At 31.2% G+C, this 26,673-nt stretch overlaps 4 protein-coding genes and 1 long non-coding RNA gene across 10 annotated transcripts; 2 read left to right on the top strand and 3 right to left on the bottom strand.

The window, feature by feature from the left end:
- Window positions 1-4,014: 4,014 nt before the first annotated feature.
- Window positions 4,015-7,645, bottom strand: LOC145088665 (Major facilitator superfamily protein). The gene is made up of 5 exons (XM_079027049.1): window positions 7,488-7,645; window positions 7,153-7,370; window positions 6,604-6,739; window positions 6,026-6,446; window positions 4,015-5,024 (listed from the first exon to the last, which is right to left on the bottom strand). Exons 1-5 carry the CDS (start codon window positions 7,588-7,590, stop codon window positions 4,139-4,141), a joined length of 1,764 nt encoding a protein of 587 aa, XP_078883175.1. The 5' UTR covers window positions 7,591-7,645; the 3' UTR covers window positions 4,015-4,138.
- Window positions 7,646-10,344: 2,699 nt separating this feature from the next.
- Window positions 10,345-13,680, bottom strand: LOC145088664 (uncharacterized). Of its 3 annotated transcripts, none has more exons than XM_079027045.1 (5): window positions 12,952-13,680; window positions 11,937-12,285; window positions 11,057-11,420; window positions 10,808-10,877; window positions 10,345-10,680 (listed from the first exon to the last, which is right to left on the bottom strand). In XM_079027045.1, exons 2-5 carry the CDS (start codon window positions 12,253-12,255, stop codon window positions 10,537-10,539), a joined length of 897 nt encoding a protein of 298 aa, XP_078883171.1. In that variant the 5' UTR covers window positions 12,256-12,285; window positions 12,952-13,680; the 3' UTR covers window positions 10,345-10,536. The 3 variants fall into 3 exon arrangements, with proteins under 3 accessions (XP_078883171.1, XP_078883172.1, XP_078883174.1); XM_079027046.1 differs by having other exon boundaries at window positions 13,153-13,680; XM_079027048.1 differs by having other exon boundaries at window positions 10,554-10,706; window positions 11,937-13,680.
- A 4,818-nt stretch (window positions 13,681-18,498) lies between these two features.
- On the top strand, window positions 18,499-19,198 carry LOC145090825 (uncharacterized). The gene is made up of 3 exons (XR_013701774.1): window positions 18,499-18,592; window positions 18,707-18,800; window positions 18,907-19,198. It is a non-coding gene; the product is annotated as an uncharacterized LOC145090825 (long non-coding RNA).
- Window positions 19,199-21,031: 1,833 nt separating this feature from the next.
- On the top strand, window positions 21,032-23,743 carry LOC145088661 (BTB/POZ domain-containing protein At3g56230-like). Its single transcript, XM_079027040.1, has 3 exons — window positions 21,032-21,370; window positions 21,679-21,855; window positions 23,261-23,743. The coding sequence occupies exons 1-3, from the start codon at window positions 21,203-21,205 to the stop codon at window positions 23,717-23,719; spliced, it is 804 nt and encodes a 267-aa protein (XP_078883166.1). The 5' UTR covers window positions 21,032-21,202; the 3' UTR covers window positions 23,720-23,743.
- On the bottom strand, window positions 21,817-25,750 carry LOC145088662 (transcription factor SCREAM-like protein). 4 transcript variants are annotated; one of them, XM_079027044.1, is made up of 5 exons: window positions 25,403-25,750; window positions 24,986-25,111; window positions 24,493-24,663; window positions 23,947-24,060; window positions 21,817-21,835 (listed from the first exon to the last, which is right to left on the bottom strand). In XM_079027044.1, the coding sequence occupies exons 1-4, from the start codon at window positions 25,478-25,480 to the stop codon at window positions 23,962-23,964; spliced, it is 474 nt and encodes a 157-aa protein (XP_078883170.1). In that variant the 5' UTR covers window positions 25,481-25,750; the 3' UTR covers window positions 21,817-21,835; window positions 23,947-23,961. The 4 variants fall into 4 exon arrangements, with proteins under 4 accessions (XP_078883170.1, XP_078883169.1, XP_078883168.1 ...); XM_079027043.1 differs by lacking the exon at window positions 21,817-21,835 and adding an exon at window positions 23,279-23,573; XM_079027042.1 differs by lacking the exon at window positions 21,817-21,835 and adding an exon at window positions 23,790-23,864.
- Window positions 25,751-26,673: the final 923 nt, after the last annotated feature.

Genomic DNA, 26,673 nt, shown 5'->3' with positions numbered 1-26,673 from the left:
ATAATCTTCTCTTAAAGCAATCCATATCCTTACCATAGATAGCCTTGGACAATTTTGAGCTATCCTTAGCTCTAGAATTCGTCCAACCCCTATCCAATAAGGATTTACAGTCTAAAGTGTAACTATCAAACATTTGATAGTTTATACCCTCTTATTTAATTAATCTCTTTAAGTCACCAAATTAATACCAATTAATTTATGACTTATATTAATCAAATAACAATATTATTATTCTTTATATTATTCTCATAATATATTAATAATATTTATTCTCTCTTAATAAATCATCCTATCAAGTTGCTATGGTGAAGGCAACCCAAAAGGACCATGCATAATCGGGTCAAATACTTGCCTAATATAGTTGCAGCCTTAGACACTATTCCAACATGTATATCTTATACTGTGATATATTGCATACACTGATGAAAAATCGACGTTTAATGCCGATGGGTATATTTCGTACCGAAATATATTACACGCATCATACCTTTCTCACTCAATATTTACTTCTAATAAAAGTAGTAAATGATTTAGCATATCAAATCATCCACTGATGAGACTTCATAACATTGTGTAAATGATCTCTATTACAATAACACAATAAGTGATACACCAAAATTCCACCCACGATTCTGATGCATTGATGCTGGTACTCATTCTATTGTTTTTTGTCTTGCTGGAGATTCTCACTCATTGAATGCTTATTTGATATGATTACCATTATCTCTGGAGAAACTCTTAAACGGTAACTTAATTAAATTTAGGGATAAGATTCGTTGTTTGGGAATTGCGATATTTGGCACGAATCCTTCTCTCTCCAAGTGATTACTTTTTAACGGTGCTTATTGGAGTATAAGAACAGAGAAATTACATCACAAGCCTCTTACGCAATCAAATTACCTTCAAAAATTTCTCTCGACTGTTTCTACTCTCAAGAACCCTAATTGTAAACTCGATGAATCCTCCTACTACTATCTACACTTATGTTCTTACCCCAAATGCAATTAAGGCTTTGAGCACTCCAGTCACTCCCATCTTCATTTTGCCAAAATGTGGCCTTCTCTACTGAAATCCCTAAAAAGTTCAAGGACAAGGGCTTCGGAGACTGTGTCCTATCTTGTTGCGTGCCCACTTTGTTATGCTCTTTTTTATTTTGCTGATCCTTATCTCCCACAACACGCCTATAAGTTCTACTATACTTGTACCTACTACGATCCATAAATGGTTATTGGTACAATTGGAGATGGAAAACATTTTATTTCGATAGCGAACATTTTATTTCATGACGAGTACTTTGCTCTTCCAACTGACAAGGAATGTCGTGTTGTTCTTGACAAATTAGGTTTTAAAAAAAACAAGCAAAGGAATCATAATGTTGTTCGATAGTGTCTCCTCACTACTTGGAAGTTTCTCATAGGTGTTCTTGGAAAGTTCCTCTCACACCAGATGCGTATTCTTGATCAGTTGAATACATTTGAGCAGCATATTCTTTTCTCTATCATCAAAAATAAGCCCCTAGATTTTGCTAAACTTTATTTTGATCAATTTGCTAAAGTGATCTAAGGAAATAAACGACCCACTTATGTTCCTTATCCCCGATGGTTTGCTTTGATTCCTCAATATATTGGTACTGGGTATGATGGTGAACTCGATGAAGATTAGGTCTGCTCTTTCACCTCTTCGAAACTGTACAACAAGGATCCACAATATTTTAGCAACATCACAAGGGGAATACAGAAGTGGGCCGACACCCCCTATGACATTTATTTGTCTACGTCAATTCTTAAGGGCAGTCAGTGACATTTTTGTCTCAGTTGTCGCATGAAGACTGAAGTGAGTCTTGTATGCAACATCCCCATCTCTTTCCGATTTTTTTTCTTAACGGTCGGTATTCACAACGCATTTCGATTTTTTCTCGACCATCGGCATAACAACGTAGGTGCCTATCTAATCCTACATAGTACACACTCTAATAACAATTTATGACTTTATGTTTCTGTTAAAATTTCAAATTGGTTTCTAACTTCAAAAACACAACAATTGGTGCACTTATGTGCTTTCAGCTTAATCTTAACTTCTTTTAGTAGTTACTAATTACTTAATTTAGTATTTTCTTAATTTGAAAGTTCATGTTTAACTTAGAAATGTTAAATTTGAAATTGAGTTTAATATGACATGTTAAGTAAAGCTTAATGTGAATCTGAGTTTAATTAAGTTAAATCTAAGTTTAATTTGAATTTTGTGAATCTATGTTTAAGTGTGCTTAATATGTGTTTTATTGATGTTAAATCCGAGTTTGGTTAATTTGTGTTTAATTGATGTTAATTGTTAAATCGAAGTTTGTTTAATCTATGTTTAATTGATGTTAAATCTTTAGTTTTTCAACATGGATGGAAGGATCTCAAAAAATTGTTGACGAAGCTGAAAGTAGAAGTAAGCAACCTAATCCGGATCCACCAATTGTTAATGGACAATTTTTATTTTACTTTGATTTTTCATATTTTGATCGTAAACTTTAAAACTTGGTAGTTTTAACATTTTCTTGAACTATATAGTTGATTTTGATGTTTTTGATTGTTTTAAATGATGAGAATATTATGTTAGGTTGTTTACATTTGTTGGATAATGGGTGAAAACCCAAACTCATGAATCTATGTGTTGAACCTGGAAAATCGAAAACCAACCCCTAAAAACCGAGAAACTGAACCAATCCTACCTAATAAAATGAAAATACTTTTGCCACTTGTCATCTTCTCCTTCATATTGACAAATGTCATTTTCTAAGATTTTTAAAATTGTTATTTTCCACTTGTCATTTTTTGGGGATTTTAATTTTCTTAAAATAAATTTTCAAAAAATTCTAATGGGTTTTATATATCTAAGGTTATCATTCTATTAATTTGATAATTAATTCTCATAAATGCTCTAAACGATTTGATTTCTTTCATAATTGCTCCAAAAGATTACATTTTGTTATGTAAAAATGTTATTTTATAAAATATTTAATGTTTATATATTCATATTAAATTTTTATTTTTAATAAACCGGTGTAATACACGGGCTTCACACCTAGTAGGTTATAAAAACAAAAACCCGAAATGAACAGGTTCGGTTCGGTTTTACCCAAAAATCGACTCATGTTCAACATAGAACCACTTAAATGACGATACAATCTTTTTTTTCTTTATATTTTTATTATCATATGTATTTTGTGATTTTGTTATGCTTTCGTACTTATGCAAATGAAAAAGCACGTACATTATTCAAAAAGTAATGAAAACCTAATTGGCCCGCCCCATGTAGGCGTTCTTTTATACTACGATGTATTTTGTGATTTTGTTATGCTTTATGTGGTTATTGCCCATTAAAGCCCAATTTATGAATAGGCCTTTGAATTTGATGTTTTAAATTTAGTTAAAATTAAAAAAATATAGAGTTTAGTTCCTCTGAATGTAATCAATGATCTTACAAAAATACTATTTGAATACATTATTAGGTGTGTTTCGTGTTTTATATGGATTGATTTAAAAAAAGATTAAACATTAAAGGATAAATAGAAAATATTTTTTAATATACAACTTTAAAATAAAAAATAAGAAATGTATTTATTGCAATTTAATATCATATATATATATATATATATATATATATATATATATATATATATATATATATAAATTTAATTTTAAAAATTGAAACAATCCAAAAATTAACAAGTGTCAAAACTTATGAAAGATTGACATGTGGCAAAAAAAAAAAAAAGACCTTCATTTATTAAGGAGGATTTGTGAATTTTGCAAAAATTAATATACTATAAAAGTGAACTCATATAAAAATACATTTGAAGATGAATGAACTAAAATTTTCATATAGCCGTGTATGTTTTGAAGTGCGATCATTTGATTACTTTTATATCAATATCATAAAACAAAACAAATATTAAAGTAAAAATAAGTCGGTACCATTTTTTAGTAAGTTCAAAATAATTAAGTTCGACTGATATTGAGCTAAAAATATATGAACAAAGGGCTTTTATTAGAAATTATACAATAAGCCATAAAATTACTTTCTTTTATACTAATGCATTAATACAAATTGGGTAACCATGTAACATTACTGAAAGTTGTTCCAAACCTTGTTAAACTTGCAACCCTAATGGAATTGCTTCCAATGTTTTACATTCCATCTCTAGACTTTCATCTTTTGCTTCTACATTTGACTCCCTTTTATAAACATATTTCTTTGATGCCCACAAGAAAGCTCCCAAATTTAATACTGAAATGAACAAAAGGAAACCATAGTAATAATCCAAATGGGAATCATTTAAGTTTTTCCCGATCCAACTCTTCATTCCATCCCTACTTGTTACCTTATCCACCATTGTCACCAAGAAGCTGTTCAAGAAGTTGCCAACGCCAATTCCACTCGTGAAAAATGTGGTCCCGAGGCTTTGCATGTCTTCAGGAGATTGGTCGTAGAAGAATTCTAGCAATCCAATCGCATTAAACACATCAGCGACCCCTAGCAGAACGTATTGAGGCATTAACCAGAAAATACTCATGGGGATTACTTCTTTAGGATCTAGAATGTGATTGGACTCAATAGATTTCATTCTTTTGACTTCAACTAGATAAGCAATTGCTATGGCTAGAATTTGAATTGTGAATCCAATACCAAGCCTTTGAAGCATGGTAATTCCCCTAGGGTTTTTGGTTCTTTTGCGCATTAAAGGTACAAAGTATCGATCATACATTGGCACAGATATTAACATAGAAAGTGTAACAAAGCTTCCTAGCGATGCTGCTGGTAACTGGAAATTTGATCCAAGATGTCGATCCAAAGTGGTGCCTTGTTTCACAAACAAGGTGTTGATTTGTGCCCAAATAGTGCTAGGAATCAAGGTTACAAGCCATACCATGATCATCCCCAATACAAGCTTAGCTCCTTCCACTTGAGTAATGGTGCATGGTGGCCACCTTGAATTGACATGGCCATCTTCTTTAAGTGCACCTTTGTCCAAGAACCTATAATTTCATTTAATGTTACGCGTTATCAACCATCACCATATCCAAATCATCGTATTTAAATTCTAACCAAATCAAACTTCATCGACCTTATGAGTTTTGGATGGAAAAAGTGTTTTATTAAAAAAAAAAGCATTATTGTATTCTTCATTAATGAATCAATATCCCATGTTGGTTTAATATTTTTGCATGTATGCATATTTAATATGTTACGTGGGCCCACAAAACTTAAATTAAATAACATTGGCCAACTTTTATAACCGGTTTCTATGGGCCATTTAATGAATCTTTAATTAAGTTCAGCAACAGTTGTAACTTGTGACAAACTAGAATGAGTCGTCCCCAATCCCCACCTCATTTAATGTTCATGAATTTCAATTTGAGATTTATTGTAGTATATAATACCGTGTGATAATTTTTACTAAACATAACAAATTTAATAAAAACGTTTTTATGAACATACACGTGCGTACACGCAGGATGAAAGGACATCTTACATTTAAAATGAAATGTTGACAAATCTATGTATCGGATAAAAGAATTCCATTTCTGCCCTCTTGTTTGACTTTATATTAAATTTATTTTATGATATAAAGTGATATCATATATGGTGTTGAATACGAGTGTCCATCATGCCTAGCTTTCGTCGAGTGTGTCTCTTTAAAAGGGCTATGGTCCAATCAACAAGTTGGACAAAGACACCTCGTTTTGCATAAAAGTTCGTTGCTAAAAGGTCGGCTTTTCGTGATCCTAATTAGTTAACAGTATTTCATACATGTATAGTCATACTCACAATAATACTAGCCAGATAATAAAAGTTTTCTCCAGACTTCCGATTATTAAAAATATAAAAAAAAAAGTGTCAATTGTTATAAAACAAAGATTTGAACACATAACTTAATTGCTAGTATAGGCCTATAATTAAGTATTTAGATGTTAATTGTAGTCCATCATTTCTTTGCTCTTTTAGAAAGACAATGAATAGTAAAACAATTAGGTACCTGAAAATTGGAGTGTGATAAACTTGACGTTTCCCACTATTGACATAATGTTGCAAATCAAACTCATGGAGCTCTGACAAATCACGTGGTGGTTCGCGGTGGCGATTGGCAAATGCCGCCCTAACAACACGGAAAATTTCTCCGGCTGGACTCTTGGTCCTTCTAACTTTATGCCTGTACATAGGGGTGCCAATGTAGAAGATAACAAGTGACACAATGAGACCAACGGTTGGGATGCCATAACCAAGACCCCAACCCAAGTTTTCTTGAATGTAAACTAGACCAAGGGTGGCGATAAGTGCACCCGTAAAACTACTAAACATCCACCAGTTGAAAAACGATACTTTTAGTCTCTTTTCACTAGGGTCAAAATCGTCAAATTGATCAGCACCAAAAGTTGAGATATTGGGTTTCGTGCCACCTACATCAATGTTGGATCCAAGATTTTTAATCAGGTATGTACTATGGTCGTAAAAACATAATTCTAAAAGGTATAACGTACAAGAACAAATTGTTTTTTTTTAACTTTAACATTATAAAAATTATGAAAAGAAAGTTTGAAGTTAGTGCATATCTACCTGCACCTATGGCTATGATGTATAAAGATGAATAGAAAAATGCAATTTGAGAAGTGGTGGCTTTATTGCATACTCCATTTCTGCATGTTGGCTTTAAGAATTTGATCGAAACTGCCAATGTCAATAGCACCATCCCCTAAAATGACAAATTTTTAACCGCTAAAAGTTAAAACATATAATATTATATAAAGTTTAATGATTATATCATATCGAACAATTGTTACCACCCTAAAAGACCAATGGTGGGAACCATAACTAAGATCGAAGCTTTTGTCGTTATCGATAGATTTATGGTAATTAACTTGATAATATTTGAATTATATAAGTATAATGAATTGACAAGTGATGGAAATTATTGGACTTAATTAACTATAGTTGGTCAAAAGAAAGATAAGCCAATAGTTTTTTTTTTCTTTATATTCATTCAAAGAAAACGCATGGACAAAAACACACATCCAAAAGCAATCTTTGCATCAAAATTATAACCTCATAAAAAAACTACTTTTTGTTGAAAAAAAAAAAAAAAAAAAAAAAAAAAAACTTACGTACCAATACATAGATGAGAGACGACAAGGTGAAAGTCCAGAAACGACCCAAATAAGAATCAGCAATGTATGCACCAAAGATGGGAGTCATCCAAACCGCACCTGACCAATTATTGACATTTCTAACAGATGAAACAGTGTCTTCATGCAATTGTGTCGTCAAATACACCACAAGATTTGACGCCACCCCATAAAATGCCATTCTTTCAAACGCTTCATACCCTTTTGAAAGAAAAAAAAAAACCATAAAAAAGATAGTCTTGTAGTTGTTGTATGGTTTGAACTTTGAAGAATCTTGAAATGAAAAAATGAAATCAAGAAAAGGGTGTGGTGAATTACCAACTAAAAAGGCACAAGCTTTCCATTTGCCGGTTTTGGAAGAGAGCACGGGTTGCCTGCGAAGATCGACTGTGCCATCTTGTGTGTATCCTTTTTCTTCCATATTTTGTTAAAAATGAGAGAAAACGAGAGGCTAAGTGATGCTATAAATAGACCTTTGTGTTTGCTTACTAATAGTTTTTTTTAATAGATTTTTTGAAGTGTTGGGAATCGAGGGTAGCGTATTCATGATTCTTATTTGTGTATATTACAATAATGGTCCCTATAGTTCAAGGTAACCTCTACAATAGGTCTTTAACTTTTTTTTAACTCAAATCGTCTTTATTATATGTTTTTGTTGCAAGTTTGGAACTCGAATCGTCCTTAAAAAGAATTTATTGCACCTGTATATTTTTTCATTAATTTCTTATTTATTATTTATTTATTCTTTTGAAAAAGGTTTAATCCCCACGTCACCCTACAACCTAAGTATTGTACTAAACCTTTTTATCATTTCTTTATCCATGGATTAGTGAAAGAAGCATTTCCTCTCTTGTCCATGCCTCTGCTAGTCTGCTTGCTTGCTAGAAAACTCAACAGTTGTCGACAAACCTCCATTTCCTTCCTTAAAAAGTACTTTGCAAGAAAAACTCTTACCTTAAAAAGTTTGTTCACTCTTATCATGCTTAATTTCTTGTGTTAGGGAGAGAATGAGGGGTGGTCGTAATGGGTTTTGGATCAAAGATTAGGTAAGAGGAGAGAGAATATGTTTTGTAAATGGTGGTGGTGTTGGTTTACCAACGGAGGAGAGGTTGGCATGGTCAACAAGTGCAAGAGGGGGATAGATGATGAAGATGTAGGTGTGGTGAGGTGGGGGTGGGGAAAGGCATTTATTATTTAACAAAAATATATTTACCTAAAGGGTAAATTAGTCATTTCAAGTTTAATGAGACCAAATTCACAATGGTCAAAATGAGAGGGACGAAACTTGCAACTTTGAAACTCGTCGGATGGTGTCTAAAGAAATCAACAAACCAGAGGGACCATTTTTATAATTTTCTCTTTTATTTATTCCAATCAACTAAATAAATCTGAATGAAATTTTAGATATACCCTTTTTAAACTAAGTACAACACATAATTTGATTATTTTTCTTATGTTTAATATGGTATTTTAAGAAACCCAAACCTAACTATAAGATTCTAAAAAGCCAAGACCCTAGGAGGAAGGTGTCACAGTCAAAGGACCACTAGTGAGTAAATGCACAACAATGACCATGTGACATGGCAAGAACCTTTTAGGCCTACAACCAAATATAAATGCTACATGATCCAACATCGTCTATTTTAATTTTGTAAACTAGCAAAAGCATATTACCCATGAACCAGGGTGTTATTTTCTTTTATGTTATTGGACAAAACAATTTCAAAAAATAATCATTTAAATGATTAATGCATTATGCATAGTACAACTCACCATCTTATGTTATCAATTCGGAGTACAACATTTGACTGTCTACACTTCATGATCCAATAACAGGTTGCACTTACTCCAAAACTATTCATCTTTTTATCACTTTTTCTCCTTATTACTCGGTTCACACAATTTTATATATGAAAAAATAGATATATATAAAAAATGATTATAAGAATATAAAATATAAATATATGATTGATAGGTCTTTTTATTCGAATACAATTATTTGTACTTCCCATGTGAACGGGTAAATATGAATTTGCTTGAAGGTAATGATGGCCCCCCAATCAACGAAAGATCCCAAATAAAGCTCAAAAATGTTGTTGGGTCATGGCTAATGGGTGCCCCACACCCGACCCTCTCTACTTATGGTCCGAAAAGAATACCCATGTATGTAGCATAGATTCCGAATCACATACATGATTTTGGCACATCGCCATTTTACATTTATTGCCTTCTATTACAATTTTTTTTTTTTTTTTTGAAGAATTTCTTACCAATAATCCACCTTCACTAGAAATCACCTATCCTAGTCCTACTTCTTACCTACAAATCTATCTTTGTACTATTAAAACTTGTTATTCTAGTGTAATAATGTTAAAAAGGATTCAAAATTAATTTTTTTAAACTATATGAGTGTATTTTCTTATCTTATGGGTATTAGGGATTGCTTAATTAAATGGTGTTTATTAGCTTCTTGCGTTTGGTCTTGCTAATGAACATTTTTTTATAATTTGATAACGATAAAATAATAAGTATATATTGATTTAAATAAACATTTTACCTCACATATGTTTTAATAACTATTTATCCCGATACACGTTATCCAATTGAAATAAAAGAAGACCAAAACCGTTTCACATCAATGTAGGATTGATAACATCCACAAAAGTTCAACTCATTCAAACTAAATAATGAAGACAAAAAGGCATCCCCCAAAGATTATGAGATGAAGGATATGGAGATTTCCATTGTTGGAGGGCAACTGTATCATCAATTAGAATGAAAATGAAACCTAGGAAAATCCAAACTCAAAACTATGTCCATAAATGAGGCATCTTTGGTGACCTTTCGACATGACCTTACCCATAACCAAAAAGATCAACATCTAATTCCTTATCGCTTTTGAATTCACTACAATACCAAAGTGCCCAAACTACCCTACAATCCATTTCATTTTCATTGGACAACTTCTATCTTCTATGCACTCAATTAAAAGGTGTAGACAACTTGACACCAGCCAAAGAAAGGTATAACCCACTAAACCAAAGTGAAAACATATCAACAAACTATTCAAGAAGAAACATGTCAGAGAAAGATATGGCTTTGGTTTTTTTTCCCACTTATTATAGAATATAATATATATTGTGAAATATAAAACAGTAAGTGACTAGTATAAGAGTTCAATCCAACAAGAAACTCAATCCACATTGAAATTTGAAACTCCCACAAAAAATATAACACTCCAGACTTGTAATTTCCATGTCATATCACACTATAAAATGTTGTTTATACACTTTGATCTACAATTGATCCACCTAGAATATGCAAAAGACATTGAAATACATGAGGTGGCCCCACCTACATATATTCTTTAGGATGATACTTCATCCGCTTCTTCTTCTTCGACTTGTAGTTCATACTCATCAATCTCTTTAAAGTAAGCTCTTTGTTGGTCAATAAAATCTTGTGGCAATACAAATTTTTTGGAACTTTTCTTTGATGAGTGGCTCCTTTTCTGCAGAACAATGACCATTAAGATCACTTCGTTTCCAAGAAACAACAAGATGTTATAATTAATCTAGTCGATGCAATTCCATAAACAATATACATGCTTCTTATAGAAAAAGGTCAAACAAACAAACCTTGTTATTCGGAAAATGAACTTTTGTTGACTTAGATTCTAATGAATCTTCCGCTCCATTAACTTCATACCTACCAAAAGTCAAAGAAGCAGAGATATTTTCACTGATATTGTAAGGATTTTTATTTTCCGAGGGGTGTTTACAATTAGAGAACTGAAAATGGATAACACCCAACATCAAAATTGGAATTAGAAAAGAAAACGTAAGTTTTGATTAAACTTCATTTGTATATGTGCCAGAGAGAAACACCTGTTGCTTCTACTCCTCAATAGACGCAGAGAACTATTTCCTTCATCCTTCTTCTTCGGGGCACCATAATTGATAGGTGTAGCTACCATTTTTTCTTCATATTTCTTTGAAAGATCAGTAAGACTAGAACCCAGAACTGCTTTCTTTTTATTGTTAAACTTCACCCCAGATAGCGGCTCCATGTTAATGGTGTTTTCCGTTAGTGGGTATCTAGGTTGCATAGGAATACCCTTCATGTTATTTATTGTTCTTTCAAGATGAATCGGATAAACAGGTACAGCAGCAGCCTTCGTCTTGCTTCTAGTTTTCATCAATGTTTGGCTTCCGGTATAAGCTAGATGCTTCCCATCACCAACCGAATCATCTATGCAATAGAAATACAAATTACCTAAATATCATAGTAATCTATGGAACCTTTTGAAGAAACAATCACGATTCACTGTTTCCTTTACGTAATCACATATAACAGTTGAAAGCAAACACAGTCGCATGGTATATTGATTATTCACTATACAAATAATAACTGATTGTAAACTACAATGATGAAAATTAAGCTGAACACCCGTTAAACATTAGTTTCGGAACACAGAAATTAAGCAAGTTAAGCATTGGGAAAATCCCGATCATGGTATCGTCATATAATTCCAAGCACATGAACCGAAATGGGGAAGTAATTCATTATAATTTTAACTTTGAACATATAAATACAGATATGCAGGTGATAAATTGTGCACTGTAAAAGTAATTCAGAAACAGAGTGGGTAATTCAGATTGCAATAGGAGAAGAAAACACTATACAAAGTACTATATGAACAAACAATGAAGCAGGTTCAATAAAAAAATCCAGATGCAGAAGAACAACATTTCGATTAATACATACACCGGCGTTTTTGTGTGTGTGGGAGATTGAGAGTAACAGGACTCGGAGTCCGAGGAGTCGGAAGAGGATGTTGGTCCCTCGGAGCGGCGAATTGCTGCTGCACGAGACTATGGATTTGGGTGGAGCAGGTTCTGGAAAGGGACATGGCGGGATCGGTGGACGTTATGGGATTCTTCGCTTGGGATGATGAAGTAGAAATAGAATGCCGGTGGGGTTTAGGGATGAGGTTAGTGAGATCGTAAAAGGGTTTCCTCAGAATTGATGATCCCCCTCCGACTCGTTGTTGTCGTTGTTGCTTCTCTGGTTCAGCTTCCGCCATCGCTTCCTAACTCTGTTTCACTAGAAGGGCCTATTGTTTTCCACACAAAAAAATCAGTCGAGAGTAGATTGCTAGAGAATCCATTTTTAAAGTCGTCAATGGCGGGAAACTGGAAATCAGAGGTGTGAAATCTGAAATCTGGGTTCGGTTAGGTTGGTGAAAAAGCTCAAGGAAGGCCAATTGCGAGATTTTGGATTTGCCATTGAAGCAACACACGTTATTGTTGAGATGCAAAAACCGTTTCGTTTGAGCGAATATGGTTTAAACGGTTTTTTCGTGAAAGAAAAAAAGAAATAGTATTTCAATTTCTTTCCAATTACTGTAAAACAAATATATTAATATCTACAAATTTATGGTATGTCAAAAATGAGATGTTTAGTTCAAAAAGTTTTAAAATTGTATCACTGTCAGGGTTTGTTGTGTCTAATCCAAAATTATTGAAAACATTTAAAATGACAAATTTGACATTTAAAGTTAGTTTTTTTTTACAACAATTAAAAAAGAAAATATCTCTCTCTCGAGTTTACAGACTAAGACTCCATAGACCTACTATAATCTAGACCAGTTGATTTCTTGATAAGGGTTAGTGTGGAAATATTCAAATCCAGCTCTACGAATCTTTTGTTTGTAAATCTCTTAAAGATCTATCGAAGGAAATAACGTTTTGTTATATTTTAGTTGGTATCAGAGTCTTACATGAATCTGTGTGTTCTCCTTTGTTGATTTTGTATTTGATTCTTATGGATTAGTCGGTATTACATCTGATTTCATCGTCGATCTTATCAGATTCTTATCAGAGTTGTAATAATTTTTTTTCGCATTTGATTTGTTCTTTTGGTGAGGTTTCTATCAAGATATAGTTGTTCTCAAATCAGATCCGAGTAATATTTGGTGTACCTCGGTTTTTCTATACCAGATCCTTGTAGATCCATTAGATGGTTGTTTAGATCCGATGATCCAGTTTTTTTTATCAGCTCTTCGAAAAACGGGCTCCTCCTCCCTCAATAGATCTGTTACCACCAGATCACACTCCACCACCACTGCTTTTGTTTTTCCTTATTTCTTCGAGCAGTTAAACCACCGACGATGCCTTCCCGGTTCATCCAATGCCAGTCGCCCCTCCTTCTGCTCTTATTCGTCCTTCTTCTCCGATTAGCCAAGAAGTCAGATCCTATCCCACACGGCGACTTCAACCTCTCATCTCCTTAACAAACAACCATTGTTGGAGAATCTTGGAGTTGTAGGTCAAATTCAAGCAGGGGGAAATCGATGGAGTTATCTTCTATGATGGGTGTTGGGAAATTGTTGTTGGACAAATTAAGGATCAACATTCTTGAAGAAGACAAAAAAAAAAAGATGGAGAAGAATTTGTGAGGTTTTTGAAGGATTGAAGATCAGTGTTTTTGGAGGTTTTGTTGAGAGAGAGAGAGCCGGACCCTTTTTTAATTATTAAAATAAATAAATAATTATTAGATTTTAACAAAAAATGAAGGAAAATATAAAAATTAATACCCCAAGGGTAAGTTTACCGAGGGATCAAATTCCCAACAAAACTAGCTCAAAAGGATCACGAAACCAAAAAAATCGATGTTTGAACTAAACATCAGAAAAAGTGCATACCATAGAGACATTTTTGCAGTTTGTCAAAAAACAATGAAAATGGCAAAATAATCATTCTAACTCATTTAAATTCTTCGAATGACCAAAACTACAACAAAATTCTTATTTTGGATCATTGGTGCAACTCCAAAACTTTTTGGACCAAACATTCAATTTTTGACATACCACAGGGACCAAACTTACAACTTTGTTTATTATATTTGATATTCTTTCATTTAACTCTATTTTGTTAATGAACAAGATATTCAATTTTGAGTGATTTTATCAAACCAATTCGTAGTAATAAAAAGAAAACCATGTTACAACCAATGTTAGGTTAAGACTGGTCGGTATGGAGTCGTTATCGACCATTTTTGTCTATGTGGATCGGCGTCAACGACGTTGTAATACGGCTACACCCCCACCCACCCCCAGCCGTTAAGGGTCGTTATGGGTCATCCGTGGTGGTGGTAACGAATGACAACATGGTCAACTCGAAGGAAAGGCCAAATGACCGTTCAGAACGATCACAAAAAAACCCCTACCTATTTACTCAACATATAAATACACACATATACTCTTTTTTTATCTACACAATTCTTCTCTTTCTCTCATTTTATACAAAAATCAACCACATTTTCTTTCAACCAAGCTATAAAGCAAAACTTGAACACCCCTCCAACCATAATTACATCCACTTCCATGGGGTTTGCATCATATGAGAGCTATATGAACCTACTCAACACTCAAAACTCAGCACAAATACCATTTCAATGAAAATTTTCTCATCCCACCTCACCCTAATGCAATTTCATGCGTCACCCTACATGCGGGAGGCAGACAACCACACAACCACCACCCACACAACCAACTCAAGAAACGGTTCCCGAAACACAAGCGGGAGGCAGTCAAAAAGGTAGAGAGAAGGGGAAAAAAGGAAAGCAATCGCGAAAAGTGAATAAGAACCTCCATTATAGTGGACGTCGGAGGAGGAGTATGCTTTGGTGATCGTGTGGTGCGGGACGTCAAAAAATCCAACTATAGGAAATGATATTAGGAGAGTTGGTTTTTGGGAAGCCGTGCTCGAAAATTTCACATGTTTTTGAAGAAACGACCAAATTGCAATATGGATATGCTTAATAGCAAGTGGACTCCAATAATTCTTCGGTGCATCAAGTTTAATGGGATTTTCATGAGGCTATCTTCACAAATGCAAAGTGGTACGAATTATTTCGATGTGTTCAAAGCTGCAAGGGAGCAATATCACGTTGAAATGGGGCACACTTCCGAGTATGAAAAAATATGAGAGATTGTTAGAAAAGATTCAAAATGGATTAAAGCGCAAACATCGTCGGAGACACAATCAAAGAGATCTTACAATTTTAGTACGTTTGACGTTTCCAATGCGCGAACTAATATTGACCTCAATGCCAATACAAATGACATCCTCGGCGACTTCAAAGAGATCCTCCCCCTCACGTCAACAAGTCCAGATAAATCCGAAAAAACAAAAAAAAATCAAATCAAAAGGACTATTCAAGTTAAAAAAGAAGTTAAAGAACAAAAGTACACCGTACTCCAAACCACGTAAACCATTCGTTTATTATTATTTAATAGTTTTATTGTTATTATTATTATTTAATAGTTTTATTCAACAACATGATATTTTTAGTGTTTATTGGTTTTCATTTTTTCAATAAATTAAAGGCCTTTTCCACAAAATTACATTGTCATTTTTCTATTATTTTATCCTTTAGACGATAACACGATAATTTGAAACATTATATTGTTGATGAAATATTTAAATTATGTAATACACTGGTAAGTCAAATTTTAACAACAAGATGAAAACTTTATCCAATTTAATTTGTTTGAATGTGTGAATTTATATCGGAAAATCATCAAAATAACCACATGAAAAAATGAATTTTTAAAAACACCGATATTATGCCATTTTACGAATAATGAAAATAATACCCATTTTTTTAATTTTATTATTAATGTATTTCCAATAATTAAAATAATAATCCTAATAATAAATAAAAGAAATAATAATAAGCTAATAATAATAATAATAATAATAATAATAATAATAATAATAATAATAATAATAATAATAATAATAATAATAACAACATGATATCATTTATGAGAATAATTTGTTTGAATGTGTGAATCTATATTGGGAAATCATCAAAATAACCACATGAAAAAAATGAATTTTTAAAAACACCTACATTATGCCATTTTGCGAATAATGAAAATAATGCCCATTTTTTTAATTTTATTATTAATGTATTTCAAATAATTAAAATAATAATCCTAATAATAAATAAAAGAAATAATAATAAGCTAATAATAATAAAAACAATAACAATAATTATTAGAACAACAACAACAACATGATGTGTAGCCAAGTGAATATCATTTATATGAAGTATTAGAAGTTCTTGTATGGAAAAATAAGTAAGACCGACAAATTTGGCTCTAGTGGTGAATAACTGAATAGTATGGAATATATGATAGATCATGTGAATAATGTTGGACAGTTTTCGTTGTTTTAATAAGCGTGAAGTTGTTCTTATAAGATATGACATGATGTATGATTGGTCATTCTTCCTTACTTTTCGTATTCTTGTGAAGGAGAAACTGTGAAGACATTGGCTTATATCCATGATAAGAAGTCAATTAAAGCAGTTAGCAAAACAAATTATGAGCTTTGGATTAATAAAAGACCGAGAATTAAGAGCTTATGCAAATGGGGTTGTCAAACCGTGATTGGACCTTATATGCAATGTGAAGAAAAGTTTGACTCTTAAATTGTTAAGTGTTGTTCAGTTGGCTCTCTTGAACGTTTTTAGGGCTACAAGTTTTACACGTGAAATGAAAATTTTCTAAAGGATGTTGAGTTTGGAATTTTGGGAGAAGAAAACATCAGGGTGTTGTATTTGAAGAAGAATATGTTATTGCCAATGGCCAAAGTTTTATACCTATAATAGTACAAGACATAATTTTTAGAGGACACCATTCCTAACATTATCTCAAATCAAACAACAATGAGATTCTTCCTCAAGAACAAACTATTAATCAGTCTCACCAACCTTAAGAAGTGTCATTAAACTATAAAGCAGTCTCAACAACCTTAAGAAATGCCATTAAGGAGATATGTTATTGAAAAGAGAAATGTAACTTAAAATGATCATGCCACTTTTTTTCTCCATGAACATGAGGATGACATTGGCTTAACGGAAGATACATATATCAAATTTAATAAAGGAATACATTGTTATAACTCTCAATAATTGATCGATGATGTGAATGATGAAATGAAGTCAATGAAAGACAATGATGTTTGTGATCTCATTGAGTTTCCTAAAGGTAAGAAATATATTAGTTGCAAACATATATTTAAAATAAAAAATGGATTCAAATGATAACATCAAGAAATATATATATATATATATATATATATATATATATATATATATATATATATATATATATAAATGAAAATAATTTTGTCACTTGTCAATCTCTTATGAGTTTTGACACTTGTCATTTTATGGTATTTTTAAAATAAATATTATCCATTTGTCAATTTCTGATTTGTTTCAAATTTTAAAATTAAAATCATATATATATATATATATATATATATATATATATATATATATATATATATATATATATATGAAATTAAATTGCAATGGATACGTTTTCTTCCTTTCTTATTAAAGTTTTACATAAAAAAATATTTATTGCTTACACTTTGATGCTTAATTTTTATTTTTAAATTAACCCGTATAATATACGGGTCTTACACTTAGTGTGTGTGTATATATATATATATATATATATATATATATATATATATATATATATATATATATATATATGATGAATGGAGTACAAGTTATTTTCTAGATTTGTGGTATGATAGTGAAGCTAATGCACTAACACCACTTTTGGAGTGTGAATGTAACATACATGAATTGAAGAATATTAAAAAGAGCTAACCAACTTCTAATAGAATATTAACTGCTTTTGGAGTGTGAATGTAATATACATGAATTGAAGAATATTTAAAAGAAATAATCAACTTCTAATAGAATATTAACTAACTTAACCGCCTAAGCATGTGACAAGCACGTGAAAATTTATAAACAACTAAAAATCAAATGGATTTATATCGATTCTGTTTTAAATGAGATTGTAAATCAAACGTCAAGTTTTAATAAGATTTAAGGGAGAAAAAGCTACCCTTAAATATTTACACACACTGATTCCCGAAAAGCGAAAGCAGAAAAAGTGGGATCCCAAGATAGCATCCATTGTATGAGAAACCATGAGGAGGCCCATTTACCCAAAAACTAAAACAAGGGGATCTTTTCAACTACTACAGCCCACCGTTTCTTCTTCAAACTTTTGGTAGTTCATGAAAAACTTGTCGAAGTCAGGGGTGTTAAATGTAAAATATAAATAGCATATGTATTTTGTCCTTCAACAGCCACTGGTTTTTTCCCTCCACTGTTCTTTCACAGTACACAAACTCCAGGGGCCAGAATATAAATATTATATTTCAAAGTGTAATTTACTTAAATACCCCCCATTCACAACCCCTCCCTCTATATATACCAACCCCCACTCCACACTTAGCAACATTCACCTCAAAAACAAACAAATTTTCAAATGGAAGGCTTGCAATCTTGGGTCTCAAACCACAAGCTCACCAGCATTGGTTTGTTTAATTTATAAACTTTCACTTTTATTATTCAATGTAATGATAGATTTAATATTTTGAATAATCAAACCGATAACTATAATGGAGTGTTTTTGATAAATATATATGTAGGCACAATTTGGGCAACATCAGTTGGAGCATCAATGGCTTACACAAGTGCTAAGAGAGCTCCAATTAAGCCTAGCCTGAGGCTCATTCATGCCAGGTTTAATCCATAAATTATACAATTATACAAATGTTTAATGAAGCATTTAAACAATTTATATTTATTTTTATGGTTATTTTAATATGTATTTGTTTTTCTACTACAGGATGCATGCACAAGCTTTAACATTGGCAGTGTTATCTGGTGTGGCGCTGTACCACCATTACGAGAATAGTGGAGCTGATCACAACCGTCAGAATGAATCGAAATAAGGAATAGGCGATGGCCTTAAATCCAATGGAGAACGATAATAGTTTCTACGATAATGCACCCAAATATTCCTACCTTGCTTTGTATAGTAATTTTAACATTATAAAATAAATTAGCTTGCTGATATTGTTTTAATTTCTATATATGATATTATATTGTAATATATCTGATATAGAGTTATTGGACTAGGGTCTATGGTTTAATAGGGCCAAATTTATATGGTTATGTTTTTGGGCCAAAGTTTTACGGCCTATTGGGCTAATGGTCAACTTTCAGTTGGGCTTAAGCTTATTTGCATATATTCATGTATTGGGCTTAAGAATATTAATATGTGAGAATTAAAGACCTAATACGAGAATAGTATGTTTTTTTAATTGATTTCCACATCTCAACTATTAACTCACTTGTGTTTGGTTCATTGGTTTCATCTCAATTGTATCGGGTTCATTTTATTTTCCTTTATGTCTCTTATTTGATAATCAAATCGATCTTATTTTTAAGTTAATGTACAAAAATAAATATAAATATGTGCTTTCATAATCTCATGGTTCACAAAACACTACGGGAAGACAGAGTAGGTTATTGGGTCCTATCTATATAATTAAAAAGAGAATCTTGTAGTTAGTGTAATCATCAGGAATTGTGTTGATGTGGACAGGCTGGACTTAAATGTTTATAATTTTTAAAGGTAGGGGCTGGTTTTTGAAATTTATAAATGTTTAGGGGGTAATGAAAGACGTGCTTGGCTTACCACATGTTTGCTGTTATAAGGCTGGGATGTCTTTTTCCACTTTCCTCGTCTTTTATATTTGGGTTCTCTTCTCTAACCACTACTTTGGTACCCCACCCCTACCCCCACATCTTTCATAGTATTTGACAATTATACCCTCCACCAACTATTATTCCCTTTGCTCTTTATATACATATTTTTTATAATAATGATATGTAACTATGTAAGTGATTTCGATTTGTTACTTATTCAAGTGTAAAGAATATTTAAAAAAGGTAATTTTGTGGAAACAAATGCAACGAAAATGAAGTGTTTTGAATAACCATATTTTAATCAAATCGAATTAATCTACCAATAATGTTATTTTTGTTTGTCTTTCTATAATTGCATTGTTTAGTTATAGACATTGCTTTAATATATGAATATTTGTTTATTTAATTATGATCTAGATATCTTGTAATGATAAAATTGCATTATCAACGTCAGTAAGTGATACTTAATCAGCAAATATGTAACTATATCTTGAAATTTTATCAAAAGTTAAATAATTTAAATTTCCTGAAAACCTGAATATAAAATTAATCGCAAGTGAAATCGAAAATGAACTTTTATTATATATAGTTTACATAAATAAAACGGAGTTATTTGTAGAGCATCTTATTTATTTATTCTTTTTTTAAATAAATGAGTTACTGAGACGTTTTTGTAAATAATACTAAGTTTGATTCTTTACTAGTTTTCCCTATATTTTATTTTATTTTTTAAATGTCAACAATATTACCCTTCAATTTAAACGTGCAATAGTTATATAGATTTCTGTAAAAATCATAAATATTGATGCAAAGAAAATCCTTTCCACTAGAAGGGTGTTTTAGTAATTTCCATTTTATTGAATTTATGCAAAACAAAATAGAGAAATTAAATATTCTCCTATAATTTTTTCCTGCCGGGTCAAATGATGATATGTGTCATATTTAATTTTCGTTAATAATATTTTAATCCACTTGTTACAATTTGATATGGTTAAGAAGATAAATAGGAGTAAATTGTAAGAATATATTTAATTTCTCAACCAAATAATGACTCGGAAGAAGAAAAATATAACAAAAGAAAGCGTGGCTTTTTGGAAGGCAGCATTATATTTCCAATAGGGAAACATTAATTAATTATATATGATTATATATATACTTTGATGTAATATTTAATTAATATATGCTTATAACTAAAGCAATTTTTTAATTGCTTCCTTTTGTGGATTCTTCCATATATAACTTCAAAAAGCAACCTCCAACACATCATCTCTTAAACAATACTTCATTCGATCATCTTCATCTTCGTCTCCTTCTTCATTATTTTCATTTTATTTTTTGTTCTTCAGTTCTTAATAAGGATTTCTGCTAGTTTCAAAATCTTGACATATACATATATTTGGCGCCTTTTTATAAGGGAAATAATTAAGAACATGGATTGCTCAGTATGTAGCACGATGCCGTATAATTTGAGGCCTCCAAGGAACACTATATGCGTGGCTTGTTATGAAGGTGCCAAAACTATTATCGCCATCACAAACAAGATTGATGATCATAAACTTTCTGGGAAATCATCTGGTGATGCCTCCGGTTCTTCCAAGGTAATTAACTGGTTAATCAATTCTCCTAATTATTATTCAAGAATTTTAGCTTCTTAATCATCATTTTACTATTAAATACGATTATAGCAATAAGCATGCAAAGTGATTTTAAATGATCAATTCGACCAAAAAGTTAAAAATAATTGGTGTATTGGTTCTCGTTCTTGAATTGTCTAAATGTTATTATTGATATTCGAAGCTCAAAATCTAACATGTTACGGGTGTAAATCGTCCTTGTAATATCATGTGAATAAATGGCAAAGTTAATTAACCAGTGTAAACTAAGGAAAATGTTGAAATTGTTTTAGGGTTTCTCGAGTTCATTGAAATGGTTGAAGGAGATGAGGAAGATGGAAGAAGAAATGAATCAAAAGTTGGGATTTTTAAGTGGATTCATCGATGCATTTAGAGATCAGATTCATACAGACATTCTTATCAGGCCTGGTAATGATGCTCCCTCCATACCTGCACATAGAGCATTACTGGTTGGTACTACTCTTCCTCTTTTTCTAAATTACTTATCATCATTCAATATGCATACAAAACTGACCAATTCATAAGTAAACTGCTCCAGATTGTCATGTCTACAATTTAATTATTCGTTAAATATTTGATATATTATTTAAATAGGAATTTGCATAAACATACTATATATAGAATCAAAGATATGTTTCTATTAGTTGAGTATAGGAACTACTTTTTTTTTAATATAAGAAAACCCGATAAGAAAATTTTAAATACTCATTAATAAAATAAAATGATATAATTTCAAAACAAAAGTCAACGTCATTATTTTGCAATAATTGTTGAGGAAGAAATAAATATATTTGAAATAAATCTTACCAAGAAAAATAAACTTATTCTTTAAATACCTTTAAGATTGTAGAGTCTAGATTAACTTTTCTTTTGGGCTTTGGAGTGTGAAAGAAATTATGCAATGTATTAGTATATGGGCAAAAATAAAATACCTGTCTACTTTTTTTTCTATCATCTTCTTATTTATTATTTATCATATTTAATAAAATTAATAAATTTTTATTATATTTGTCATCATCTAAAATAATAAAAAAATAATTAGGAAAAAAATAATAAAAACATATTTATTTTTTCTATTTGGGCTTAAACTATATGAGTTTGTGGCCCATTAATCTTGGGTTTAAAGCCTTAAATCATAGGAGCTAGTAATTTAAATTCGATATCATTAAGTTTGTTAGTAAGAGCTTTTTTTAAATACCAAATGACTCATTTTATATATATATATATATATATATATATATATATATATATATATATATATATATATATATATATATATATATATATATATATGTTCAAATGTAGATGAACATTTATTGTGCGGACGTGTGGACAATGATATTCTATGAGAATGACAAAGAAAATATGTTGTTTGATAATATGAATACGTTCAATATTACATAACTATTGTCATGATCACATATTCTCACTAATTAAATCGTCTATAAGGTTATTATAAACTTTTTATTATTATTCTCATTCTGTCAGAATGTTGTCAAAATGTTTATTGACTCATATTCTGTTAGAATGAAAATGAGTGAAAAACGATTTGTAAGAACAAAAATGAATAAGAATTAATAAGAATGCATGAAAATGACGATATTTTTGTAAGGTTGAACGTATTCGCATTACTAAATAACTTATTCTCTTAATAATTCTCATAAAATCGCACTGTCCAAATGTCCGCACAATAATTATCCATCCACATTATATATATATATATATATATATATATATATATATATATATATATATATATATATATATATATATATATATATATATATATATATATATATATATATATATCGTTTTGTAACTTCATGATTTGATGTATTATTGTAACATGTACAGGCAACGAGGTCGAACATATTTAGAAACATGTTAGATTCTGATGGATGCAAAGCTGCACCAAATGACACTATTACCCTCCCTGAACTAAACCATGAAGAAATCGAATCTTTACTGGAATTCCTTTATAGTGGTGATTTGGCCAAAGAAAAGCTCGAAAAACATCTCTATTCACTATCAATAGCAGCTGACAAATATGAAATCCCATTCTTACAAAAATTTTGTGAGAACCGAATGCTTGAAATCCTTAACACGAATAACGCACTTGACATTCTTGAGATTTCAGATACTACTTGTAATCGCAACCTTAAGGAGACTGCATTGAGTTTTGTTGTTAAGAACATGGAGGATATAGTTTTTGCAGCTAGATTTGATGTGTTTGCACTCAAGAACCCACATCTGACTGTTCAGATAACGAGGGCTTCCTTTTTGGATATCAAAAACAGAAGAAGTGATATTTGAGCTACAATTAATTAGTTGTCATAATACTATTACTACATATTATACGTATTTAATTATTATAACAACAGAATCATGTTAATTATCACTTTTCGTTTATATGATAAAACAATTGTTTTGAAACATACGATGGAGATTTAAGATACACCTGTTTATGAACATATATAGAGGAATTAATTCAAGCATAGCTAGCTACAAAAATGAACAAGATTTATGAAACCAGAGCAAACCAGATGCATGATTTATCAGCCTTGATGGTGGTTGTTTTGGGTCCAGTTTTCAATGGCATTTGAGATTGCATGTTTCACCATCTGGGCGTCTATGCTTTCACCGTTTTCGTCAATCTACAAAAACCAGTCCTTCTGATCAGTTGGCTTCTTCAAATGACATTGTAAGCCCTTAATTTGAGTTCGTGTATTCAAAACCTTCTTAAAACACAAATTATGTATTCATAGAAAACTAAGAAATCAAGGAAAGACATATATTGGCCTCTAGTTATAATCGTTCTACTTGAAGAACCCCAATCTCGAAACTTATCAAGAAGTGCTAAAGATTCAAATTCACACATGAAAACGACAAAATTCCCATATACATTAATTAAAATTCCAGAAATTAAGTTAGTGTAGATTAGTACAAAAGGCTAATTAACCATGTAATTAATGTACATGTTGGGGTTTTCCCTATTAGCTTTATTACATATGTTTGTTTGTGTGTGTGTGTGTGTGATATTGAAAAGTATAGTAGTGATATATAAGTTCATGCATGAATTAAAGTACCTCATCTCCAAGTGCTTCTAGGTGAAAACTGCCTGTACAAGAAACCCTAGCTTCCAATACATTAAGACTCAGTTCTTCAAAAACTTTCAAAACAAAGACCAGTAGACCTGGACAGCTTCTTTCTGAGTAAAGATTTACTCGTATACCTTTTTCTACAGATTCAACTGTTACCTGCAACAGATATTACAACATGATCATTAACGTATACAAACATGCAAAATCGATGGATTCAGTTACAAATTAAAAAACGCGTGAATTGAATGTATATATACAGCTTAAGTTGCGTGTCTTAAAGAAAAAGATGAATAACGACAAGTGATGTATACTATATATGGAGATTCATTCCTTACCTAATTTTCTTTCATCTCTAATCTTTATTATGCATCTTATGAGTCACACTCGTATAATTAATGAACTTGAAACTCATAAAATAAGAATATTGATAGGGACATGACGAATCCAACATTAATTAATGAAAATACATATATAGTACCAGGGGCCATGAATTCTGGTAGCTTGAGCTTTGTCCGCTTGCTATATCTTGATTTAGTATTTGTACTTTGTGTTTGAGCTCTTCGATGTACTTGGATGCATCTAGTATGATCGATGAATCGTTCTTCTGCAACAAGTATATATACAATAGATTTTTAAAAATTCAGATTATATACATGATTAAAAGCTATATATAATTTAAAGGGGTTTCAACTAATTAACTTAATCGAATTTCACACATATAGAACCAATCAAAGATCGAACAGAGATTCCAGAGATGATCCAAAAACTACATAATATATAGGGAACAAATATAATAATCCTTTAGATAATCAAAGGTTTTATGTGCATATATATGCATGATTGAAGAAGATGAAAAAATTTATAAGCCAATGAATGGAACGGATCAGAGAATTACTGCATGAGAGTTTGTGATAGAACGAAGAAGTTGCAGCTTCTCATGCAGTGTGGCTTTCTTGTGCTCTCTTGACACCATGTTTAGTTAATTGCCTCCTTTGAATATGAAGTATGAACCTGCAACTATCTCTGAATCTTATTATTATAAAGAGAAGATGAGCCCTCGAATCATTGATCACTGACGTGTTTGCTACTGATCAGTAGTCACACATGGCTCTTTTATGCTCTATTTAATTTGGACTAAAATACCAAATACTCCCTCAAATTATGGTCCTCGGATTCCTACAACTTTTTATTCAGTTTTAACACTATACTTGGTTTTGTGTAAATCCCAAGAAATACAAAAATAAAAAAAAGGTGATCATGACCCATTAGGTTTTATTCATTCTACACCTTTTAAGTTCGAATAACATATATATGTGTTAATAGACAAATAATATATGAAAGTTTAATCTAGAATTTAAAATTCTCTCATTGGCCGATCGAATTGCGTGAATATAAGGGTATGCAAGGAGGACCACGACATTAACGTTGCAAATTGTTTCTTGACTCCTGCTTCAGAACTGACAAATAACTTATACCTGGTGTTTAATATGTTATTTTCGTCGTTAGAAATTTAATGATGCCTATCCTCGCTATACTATTTTTTAAATATGCAAGTCTTTACAATCTTCACGTTAAGTTTATTGCCTATATATATATATATATATATATATATATATATATATATATATATATATATATATATATATATATATATATATATATATATATATATATATATATATATATATATATATATATATATATATATATATATATATATATATATATATATATAGGTTAATATATGTTAATCCTTAGTTGGAAATAATTATAATGTTTGATTAATTAATAATAGTATTTGGGTATTTTGAAAAGAGTACCGAGGGCATATTAGTAAAAGAAGGGATATGGAAGACTCGACAATGGTAACACGGGGAGGACTGACGAGGAAAAGAATCATAAGCTCGTGATTCTTGTTTGGAATTGAAGGGTAAAAAAAGTATAACACTAATGATACGCATATATCATATATAATAATAATAATGTTTCCAAAATACAAATAATTATTTATAGATTGTCTTGATATTTTTGAATACTTATAAGGTCATTGGATGTATTAGCCCCGCAACCAACAGAGAGGCGACATGGAACCGCGATGGTGTAGTAAACACCACTACCCTCTTGTAATATTACATCTTTACTCTTTATTTCACTCAACTTTCTAAT

Source organism: Lactuca serriola, chromosome 2, assembly GCF_051521515.1.
Source record: "Lactuca serriola cultivar US96UC23 chromosome 2, Lser_US96UC23_V15, whole genome shotgun sequence".
NCBI classification, from domain to species: domain Eukaryota; kingdom Viridiplantae; phylum Streptophyta; class Magnoliopsida; order Asterales; family Asteraceae; genus Lactuca; species Lactuca serriola.
This window is presented reverse-complemented; position numbering and strand designations above follow the sequence as displayed.

Excerpts from the sequence above, each read along its gene's own strand:
- LOC145088665 (XM_079027049.1), bottom strand. The coding sequence starts at position 7,590 with ATGGAAGAAAAAGGATACACACAAGATGGCACAGTCGATCTTCGCAGG. Across the intron at positions 6,740-7,152 it reads CGTCTCTCATCTATGTATTG|GGGATGGTGCTATTGACATT; the intron begins GTACGTAAGTTT and ends TTGTCATTTTAG. Across the intron at positions 6,447-6,603 it reads CATCATAGCCATAGGTGCAG|GTGGCACGAAACCCAATATC; the intron begins GTAGATATGCAC and ends ACATTGATGTAG.
- LOC145088664 (XM_079027045.1), bottom strand. The coding sequence starts at position 12,255 with ATGGCGGAAGCTGAACCAGAGAAGCAACAACGACAACAACGAGTCGGA. Across the intron at positions 10,878-11,056 it reads TTGAGGAGTAGAAGCAACAG|GTATGAAGTTAATGGAGCGG; the intron begins GTGTTTCTCTCT and ends GACTTTTGGTAG. Across the intron at positions 10,681-10,807 it reads TTCATTTTCCGAATAACAAG|AAAAGGAGCCACTCATCAAA; the intron begins GTTTGTTTGTTT and ends ATTGTTCTGCAG.
- LOC145088661 (XM_079027040.1), top strand. The coding sequence starts at position 21,203 with ATGGATTGCTCAGTATGTAGCACGATGCCGTATAATTTGAGGCCTCCA. Across the intron at positions 21,371-21,678 it reads ATGCCTCCGGTTCTTCCAAG|GGTTTCTCGAGTTCATTGAA; the intron begins GTAATTAACTGG and ends AAATTGTTTTAG. Across the intron at positions 21,856-23,260 it reads CTGCACATAGAGCATTACTG|GCAACGAGGTCGAACATATT; the intron begins GTTGGTACTACT and ends TAACATGTACAG.
- LOC145088662 (XM_079027044.1), bottom strand. The coding sequence starts at position 25,480 with ATGGTGTCAAGAGAGCACAAGAAAGCCACACTGCATGAGAAGCTGCAA. Across the intron at positions 25,112-25,402 it reads CTATCACAAACTCTCATGCA|AAGAACGATTCATCGATCAT; the intron begins GTAATTCTCTGA and ends TACTTGTTGCAG. Across the intron at positions 24,061-24,492 it reads TAGAAGCACTTGGAGATGAG|ATTGACGAAAACGGTGAAAG; the intron begins GTACTTTAATTC and ends TGGTTTTTGTAG.